At 40.8% G+C, this 9832-nt stretch overlaps 1 protein-coding gene across 1 annotated transcript; it reads right to left on the bottom strand.

The window, feature by feature from the left end:
- Positions 1-3469: 3469 nt before the first annotated feature.
- Positions 3470-9124, bottom strand: LOC105050358 (D-3-phosphoglycerate dehydrogenase 1, chloroplastic). The gene is made up of 5 exons (XM_010930331.4): positions 8413-9124; positions 5229-5605; positions 4793-4903; positions 4618-4713; positions 3470-4532 (listed from the first exon to the last, which is right to left on the bottom strand). The coding sequence occupies exons 1-5, from the start codon at positions 9014-9016 to the stop codon at positions 3861-3863; spliced, it is 1860 nt and encodes a 619-aa protein (XP_010928633.1). The 5' UTR covers positions 9017-9124; the 3' UTR covers positions 3470-3860.
- Positions 9125-9832: the final 708 nt, after the last annotated feature.

Here is a 9832-nt window from a genome sequence, read left to right as displayed (position 1 = left end):
CTTTATTGATAATATATCTTTAGGTTGTCAGTATTCCATATTCGAGGAATAGCTGCTCCCTCAAGGGTTTCCAGCCAATATGCATTCGATCTAAGTGTTTCGATTATTCTGTAAGGTCCTTCCCAATTCGAAGATAATTTTTTCTGATCCAAAAGTTTTGAAACTTTAGTTTTTCTTAGGATCAAGTCTCTTGGACGGAAGACCTTCGATTTAACTATTGCATTATAATATCGAGCTACTCGTTGCCGATATACTGCCATCCGAAGTTGAGCTTGTTGTCGGATTTTTAGAAGTAGATCTAGATCAGCTCTCCAACATTCTGAATTACTCAACTCACTGTATTATTCTATCCTTGCTGATGGTAATCCGATATCAAGTAGGATCATCGCTTCTGCTCCATAAGCCAAATTGAATGGCGATTCTCCCGTTGGTATACGAGGAGTCGTTCGGTATGTCCATAAGATTGGATATAATTCTTCCATCCGAGGATATTTAGCTTTATTTAGTCTGATCTTGAGTCCATGCAGAATTATTCGGTTTGTTACTTCCACCTCTCCGTTGGATTGTGGATGGTCGACTGATGTGAGTTTGTACGTAATATAAAATTTCGCACAGAATTCTTTAAAGTTTTGATTGTTGAATTATCGATAATTATCAGTGATGATGGTGTGTGGTAGATCGAATCTGTATATGATTGATTTCTGAATGAAGTCTTCCATCTTATATTCAGTGATTTGTGTCAAAGGTTCAGCTTCCATCCACTTGATGAAGTAATCGATGACGACCATTATGAACTTTCTCTAACCAGATGCCAAGAGAAAAGGATCAAATATGTCGATTCTCCTATCTTGCGTGTCAATCTGTTGCGGTCAATCTCCTATCGTCTGTCGTCGGTGAAGAGCACCTGCAAGATAAAGTCCTCACAAACCGAAATTATGTCCGACAGGGATCCTTCGATACTTAATTCAGAGAGGAGATTGGTGAACAACAGATAAGAATGTTGAGAGTGGCAGAGTTTTAGTTCAGAATTATTTTACTCGTGCTGTTGGTTTACCTCTCTTTTATAGATGATTCTGATGTAACCGTTAAGCACGTGGTCTCGCCTTTTATGGTACTAAATTATTGGACCATAATCATGGAGTTAGTGGGCTATTTATTCTCATTAATGATCGTGATACGTAGTCGATAACCGTTCATAACGGTTAGGGTGTGTTGAGCAGATAAGCCGACTATATATCGGTAATACTGATAAGTCGGTAGAAGATCCGAATGAACATCAGCTGGTAACTCTGATAGAACGATGGTCTTCGATCGGGAGTTAATCAAATTATTAGCTGATGGTTGATAGTAGCCGACTATCAGTCGGTCAGTCGATTGTGAGTCGACATAATGTGTTCATGCAGCTGATGTAGAGTCAGAGTCGGAGGTTGGTTGATTTGTTCCAATAATTGTCAAATTTTCATGATCCAATCCAAAATACTTGAGATCTTATAAATGATACATATTGCAAATAAAATACTTGGAACAAAATGTGAAGCTGCTTAGACCTCTGCACCTTATGAAATTTTTATAGCATTATAAATTGAGTCAAACAACATATTTTATAATTAACTCTTTAGAAGAGAAGTTAATAATTTTAAAATTAACATTAATCTATTTAGATTGAAGATTTAAATTGTTGAATATGATCTATCGTACAATAAATACTTAGAAATTAAAGTTTATACATTTCTTGTCAATCTCAAGTTTACTTATTAAGTTGATATAAGAATTATCGGTACCGATTGCACTACTAAAATACATGATATAGCATAAATTAGAAATCTATTTTATCAATCATGATTAATGCATCTTAAAATATAGATAGATATAAATTTATTAGGTTTTCATAATTACATCATAATATAGTATCATACTGTTAAAACTATTTAGTTTGATGTCTATCTAATGATTAGATTAAATACTATCAAAATGTATGAATTTAAGTTTTTAAATGTTTTTGTAGTGTAGGTCATACTCAACAATTTGGTTATCGAATTTGGTTAGTTTATTGTGGATTTTGATTGGTTAATATTAATATAAAGTATATAGTTCAACTTTAGGTGAAGAATATTTTTATAAAAAAATGAATAATATGAATAAGTTGGGAAAAAAAAGGGGACAGATAGATTGGCGAAAAATCTCCTTCTACCCCCTCCTAACTTCCTTCCATAAATTCTTTTTAGGGGGATGAGTAGGAATAAAAACAAGATAGGGGGTTTTGTTCCACTATATTCCCCACCATTCCCGGTCGAGGTGGGCTGGCAGGTGTAAACTAATGCTAGCACGGCACGGAACTCGTGTCGTGCCTAGCACCAAATTTCTCCTACCCTACTAACCGTACACATTGCCCTGCATCCGTATTGTGGACCACTAACAGCTAATTGCGGTTTCAACGCAGATCTACCGAACTCTATGCTTGTTAATATGGGCACGTTAATGGGAATAAAAACGAGTAATCTTTGTTTTAACTGTTTAATTATGGAAAGTCACATTCATGTTTTGATTCTAAAAAAAATTGAAAATATTTTAATCCCTCAAAATCCAATCATATTTTTCTCTTTTTTCATACAAAATTATACTTTTCTCTAATATTCGAAGGTTATTTCAATTCTAATTTTAATCACAAGTCAATAATATTGGGCAATATGACATTCCGATTTTTATTTTAATTTATTCTGATTCCTATTAGTAACGAAATACCCCTTAAAATTCTGTAAGGCTCTAATACCATTATGCAACTTATATATTTTCACTGGAGCCACATAATTAGTCTAAGCTTCTAAAACAAAATGTTCATGGCTCAAATTTATACAAAGACTTTGCGGATTAAGATAATAAGTCTTTTTTTTCTTTTTGTTTTTATTTTTTTTTTCTTTTAGAGAGAGAGCATAACCGGCTTATATTTGAGATGATAAAAATGAAAGAAAGAACAGATGGGGAATTGGTTTAAGAATTCTCCTATTTCATTTTCTTCCCCCCCTACCCGTTATCACCGAATATGACAATCATCCATGTATTCAAGGCAGCCATCAGTAGGAGAAACTACTATTTGATCCAAAACAAATGCTTAAAACAGCAAAAGGATTCCAATAACTTTCCTTATCATTCAAATGGATTAGCATAATAGCATGTCAAAGTAAAAAATGAAATCAAAACATGTTTTTCTGGCATCTTGCAGACACATGGATCACCTAGTCCAGATTCACTCCTAAAATTCCCCAAACAATTCCAGGACTAGCCAACAAATCATGGTTGAAAACAACAATTATATGAACACAAATGGCCGGAGGAGGAAAAAATTGACAGTAAAAATTATAAGGGCAATTCTCCGGAAGTTTTGATTACAATACTCCTGACAGGTGGGTACTAAAGAATAACATTAGGCATAGTTTGCATGATACTGAAATTAAGGTAGAAGAAATGTTGATTCAGCAGAAAAGATGCACTGATAACATTTGATTATTGGTATTACAATCTAAAATGTTCCAAATAACACAAAGTTGAGTATAATGCTTACACCAAGGCTCATACTCAAAGAATGCATGCCGCAATCAGGAGAAGAAAATATCACTGACTACAGTGGTCGCAATTATACAAGAAGTTGACTCCACATAAATAGATGCCACTGACCAAAGAAGAGCCACAGAAATCTTCCATTTTGCTACTTCCTAGCAGGGCTAGAGATACTGCACTCACAAAGAACCTCAAATACCAAGGGTACAGATGAAGCTAATGCTTTCCAAGCAGAGAACTTATTTATAGCTTGCCCAATGCAAATTACTGGATTCATGGAAGTGTAAAGAGGAATGCCTTTGCCTCTATAGTTCAAGGAACACAAACTCCTCGATGGCCGGTATCTCACCTATCTTCTTCAAAGCCTCCTTGTTGGGTTCCTCATCGACCCCAATAGCCATAATGGCCTGCTTCCCTGGTGCAGTCCTGCCAACACTCATGAAGTTGATATTCACATTGTTTTCTGCCAGAATCCTCCCAACCTGTCCAATGATGCCAGGCTGATCAACCTGCCTGCAAAGTATCAGGTTTCCCTCAAGACTCACATCTACACTGAAAGATCCCACAAGAGTGAGATGTGGAATGCCATCCTTCACCCTCCCCTCCACTTTAATATCACCAGCATCAGACAAGGCACTGGCAAACTTAGATTCAAGATGAGCCAGGTGCACCTGGATCGAGTCCAATGGGATCTCAGGAGAGCCATCATGGGAAATCCGTTCCTCACTGATTCGGAGGCCCCTTTGTTTGGCAGTATAATCAGCATTGACAATGTTGACGAACACACTGGATATGGGCTCGATGATACCTTTTGTTATCATGGCTCGGAGGATTCTTGTATCCAAGTCATCAGGGTCTCGAGCTGATGTATATACCACTTTCACCCCCTTGATGCCACTTCCACCAGCTACTAGTTGCACAGCCAGCCTGCCCAGCTTCTCAGCCAGGATAACATAGGGGGCTAACTCAGATAGAACCTGGAAAAAATAAAAGAGAGTAGGAGTTAAATACAGCAGGTAGAATGCATCAGGAAACATTGTTTGGTATGTTTGAAATGATCACCTCAGCAGGAACCATGGGGGCATTCACAGCAGTAGCAGCAAGTTCGCCTTTCAATGCACCCATGACGGCCTCTGCTATTTCAATGGCCACGCCTTCCTAACAATTTTCATCATAGTTTTAGCTAAAGAAGATATGGAATACAAGTCTAAAGAAATGCTGTGGCCAAAAGGCACACCTGAGCTTCCACGGTACTAGCCCCAAGGTGTGGAGTTACAGTGACATTCTCATGCTGCACCAATTTGCTGTCCTTTGGTGGGGGCTCTTCAGTGAATACATCAAGCGCTGCCTGATCCAGATCAGAAAACAGTTAGTAAGATAAACTTACATGTTCAGCAGAGTCCTCTAAAACTTTGCATTCAAAATAATTTGGAATTCCTTTTCACTGATGTGAAGATATGCTTTGATCATAGCACCTTAACCATGGAGCAGTGGGCAAACATATGAACATGTCAATGTGCATTGAAAATCCCAGGACATGTCCATAATTATAACGTTTCAACAAGCACCAGTCTCCCAGGCATACAATCCTAAAGTAAGCATGAATGATCCATAGGAGACCATATTGCATTTTAACAACACAAACATGTTTGAACAACATATCCGAAGAGTACCTGTGCAACTGTGCCATTGTCGAGTGCTCTCACTAAGGCATCCTCATCAATAACTCCACCTCTGGCAACATTAATGATTCTCACTCCTTTTTTCATTTTTGCAAAAGTTTCATCATTGAAAAGCTTTGAAGTGGCAGGAGTGAGTGGCATATGGAGTGAAATGAAGTCAGCAGTTGATATTGCTTCATCTATTGATACAAGTTCCACACCAATGGCACGGGCTCTATCAGCAGGGGCATATGGATCATGAGCAATGACATGCATACCTAGTCCTTTAGCACGCCGTGCAACTTCGGAACCAACTTTTCCAAACCCCAAAACTGCCAGTGTCTTTCCCACCAGAGAGACACCAACATACTTGTTTCGTTGCCATTTCCCTAAATATCATGAAGATATTAGTGCAGCTGTATGGCTTCATATATTAAAATTTCTGATCATGAAACATCTGACTTTGTTGATGCACATCAACCAAGAATGATCGCATAAATAGATATTTAAATACAGTGAAAGCAAGTAAGCATGCATGGCATGTTGTATCAAGCAATACATGGATGGCCAATTAGTCAAATAAACCAACTTTAATGCAAATCAAAACATGATCAAGGAATTATATTACATGGCATGCATGTAGTCATAAAACAGGCATCAATTTCTTTTTCCCATCAAACAAGAACGTGAGAAGGTAGCTATCATGACCCATCAAGGACATCGCCCAGTATTACATACAGAGAAGCCTATGGTTGGGAAATATGACAGTGACTGAACATACGGTCACGGCACCACTTCATGAAATTTTAACAGCCGCTAGAATTAGCAAAGAGGGGAAGAAAATAGATGAGAAGAAATTGTCCAATCAGAAGGAAAGACCTTCTTCTAGATAAGACCGGACACAGTTTTCAGAGCAGGTTAAGATTCCTGAAGCACATTGCAGGTTATCATCAGAAGTAAGAAACTCTTTTTTCTCAATTTGTCATCTAGAAGGAACTTATCTGCATATCTGCATGAATAGGAGAAATACAGCTCATAATATGCTTAAACAGAAGACAGAAGACAGTATTAAAATCAAAAAATAGAAATTTTGCTGATTGTTGAAGTGCATGAAAGTGCATCAAAATCCCATGCACCAAAGAAATAAAATGAACCATCTGGGAAAAGATCATATCAATGCACAACTAGTCAAAAGTAGATCTAATTACATATTAGGACCAAGGACTATAGATGGAGTGCAGGTGTATATGCTAACTCTTAAGTTGTATATAAATTAGGGCGCATTTAGTTTGCAACCGGAATCAGAATCAGAATGGAGTGGAATGGAAATCAAAATGGCTATATCCTCCCACATATTTGTTTTGTGACTGGAATTAGAATCGAAATCAGAATGGAATTTAAATCCCAGAAGAGAGTAGAGATCGGGCTTTAGGAGATTGGGGCATTGCCATTCCCTCCTAGAATCAAAATAGAAAAGGGACTCCGCCCAACCAAATAGCTAGAATTTGAGTCACTTATCTCATTTCCATTCTACAATTGTGCAGCATACAATTTGTAATTCAATGATTGGTATTTATTAGAAGGAAAGAATGATGCATTTAACTGGTCTCTATCCAACCTGAAAGTGCATATTGATGACCCTGCTATATCTCTTACCATAAGGGCATATTTGCTTAGGGGGAATTGGACTCTAGAATGGGAATGGGAATGAGTGACTCTCATTCTAGCCATTTGGTTGGGAGAGTCCCATTCCCATTCCAATTCCATGGGGGGCTGGGAATGGTCTAATCCCCCAAAATCTAATTTCTACTCTTTCCTAGTATTCATATCCCATTTCAATTCCGATTTCAATTCCAATTACGAACCAAATGTATTGGAGGATATGACATTCCGATTCTCATTCTAATTCATTCTGATTCTGATTCCATTTCCATCACAAACCAAACATGCACCAATTTCAGTAAAATGAATATTCCATCACAAATAGATACTCAAATCTAAAGAAATACCCAAAATATTAAAAAAATGTTTCAATTCTCAGTAATTTAGGACTATACAGCCAAATCGGCTAGAATGAAGGTTGCCGGGCTTTCCTTCAATATCTAATAACCTCGCTTCTGCTCACTGCTGGCGCACCTCTCTTAACTATTGCTCATTTATTCTAGAATAATCTTTTTAGAAGGGTGCGTATGGTTCACAATCAGAATTGGTATTAGAATGGATTGAAATAGGAATCAGAATAGTCATATTGTCCGACATGTTTGGTCTATGAGTAGAATCGGAATTGAAAATGGAATAGGATTTGAACCTTAGGTAAGAAACTAGATTAGATTTTGGGGGATTAAAGCATTCCCATTCCTCTTGGAATCATAATGGAAATGGAATTCCCTACAACCAAATAGTTGGAATGGGAGTCACTCATTCCCACTCCCATTTCAGAGCCCAACTTCCTCCAACCAAACATGCTCTAACAATAATTTTCATTTTCACGTGGAGCTTACCTCATAAAAACTGATAAACTGGTTCCACTTTGCGCACTAATGCATAAGGTTTAGAAATCCATGAAGGCACTGAAGGCCCTGGTTTAATACCAATGTAAATTCTGCCTCTCCTTCGCCAGATCTAAATCAAAGCAATCCAAAAAGAATATACGAAATTCACTGATAACAGAACCTTTTTTTATTCCAAGGCACGGGGTATATCAGAAAAATCACAACAAAATGGTGAGAGCAATGCAAAGATAGTAGAAAAGTCAAATTATCTCAGCGATGCTCCCAATCATATGAAAAACTAAAACTTTGACTAAACTCCTATCAATTAATACGTCAAATCCTTCATTTGGACCACTTCGATCCAACAGTACAGAATGCACCTACCGCCCGCGCAACCCCAATCCCTCCATTCCTGATTTGAAAAATACGTCTTTGTGACCAAAAGTTCTCCCTCTTAATAGGAGAGCTAGTGAAAGGGCGGTGGAGGTGGCAGAGGACAGGTATAGCAGGTAAGCTCACCGGAAGTGACAAAAAAGCGTCTAAGGGCCAGGCTTTTCGAATGGGTCCAAGCAAATAATTCCACGCCGGATCTCAAGAATGCAACCCACCTACTCATCCACCCACTCGGCAATCAGATCCGAAGCCGACGCATTACAAGGGCGAAGAAGACGATGGAGAGAGACACAGAAGGGAGGAAACCTTACCGGCCTTCATGGAGGCGTCGGCCTGGGCCACCTTCCGGGCCATGGAGGCTAGGAGCGCGATCCCGTGTTCCGCCGCCGCGACGGTGTTGGCGGTGGGCGCGTTGACGACGAGGCACCCGTGTTCGGTGGCGGCTTGGAGATCGACGTTGTCGATCCCCACACCGGCCCTCCCCACCACCTTGAGCCGCCCCTTCGCCGCCTCGAACACCTCCCGCGTCACCTTCGTCCCACTCCTCACGATCAGCGCGTCGCAGAGCGAGATCTTGGCGCACAGCTCCTCCGGCGAGAGCTTATACGAGCAGTCCACGTTCGCGAATCCCCGAAGCAGCTCCAGCCCCGCTTCCCCCAGCTTCTCCGCCACCAGCACAGTTGGCCTCGCTCCCTCCGCCGCAGACGCCTCGATCCGGAGATCCCTTCGGCCCCTCCGTCCATGTAAAGCTGAGATATTGGGAACCTCGGCCAGCCTTAGGCCTAGAAACCGAGATCGTGACCACGACGCGTTGAGCGAGACCGAGGAGGCGGCGTTCCGGGAAGGAAGGAGGGGGACGAGCTCCGCCTTGGCGGCGGAGGGCCGAAGGATCGCCTTGGTGTGTGCAGACGCCATGGTTCTGGGAGCGGGGCAAAACGGAAGGCCTTAATAAAGGGAGAAAGGAATGGAACGGCTTTTTGGGTCCAGAGCTTCTTCTTCGAACCTGCGCCTTTGTTTTGGTAGAATCCTTGCGCGTTTTAAAAAGTGGTAGCTTTGTTGTGGTTGGCGGAGCACGGTGGCTTTTTTTTAATCAAGAAAGGACCGATGGGTTTTCTTAATGAGACCGTATTGTATCTTTCGCCCGAAAGAAGGATTCACCTTCCTTCGGGCGCATCCGCCGTTCGATAGTGAAATGGTTCTTCCAGATCTGTGCGGGCGGATGAGTGAAAAGGTTTGGACTGCTTTGAGATCCGTGAAAATCGTGATCTGACGGGCGATGTGTCGGAAAAGGATCGATCATTTTCTGGCACGAAAGATACAACCCAACTCTTTTTTAACACCCGGAGAGAGCGAAGACCAAGGGAAACTCTACGCTGGTAACCGGATCCAATCAAGCACAATCATTCACCTCCTCGGGATCCAGGCACGGGATCCAGACACCACGAGTAAGCATACCTTTTCTCGTCTGGGCGAAAATCGTGTGCCCGCTGCCGTGGATGGGGTGATCTGATGATGGTCAAATGAGCGACGGTGGTGATGGACACATTTGGGGTCGATTAAAAAAATAATGGGTGACAAGATGGGTTTGTGGGACATCTCGTCGTGCGTATATTCTACGTTCCCTACCAACCCTCTCGCACTCTTGCACACCATCCGACCGTACGCTCCACCGTTCCCTGGGACACCCAACCTAACGGGGCGGCCCGAACCGTTGGATCAGTGGGATCGCTG

The sequence above is a fragment of the Elaeis guineensis genome, chromosome 8, assembly GCF_000442705.2.
Source record: "Elaeis guineensis isolate ETL-2024a chromosome 8, EG11, whole genome shotgun sequence".
NCBI classification, from domain to species: Eukaryota; Viridiplantae; Streptophyta; class Magnoliopsida; order Arecales; family Arecaceae; genus Elaeis; species Elaeis guineensis.
The sequence above is the reverse complement of the archived record's forward strand: the minus strand, read 5'-3'. Positions and strand labels throughout refer to the sequence as shown.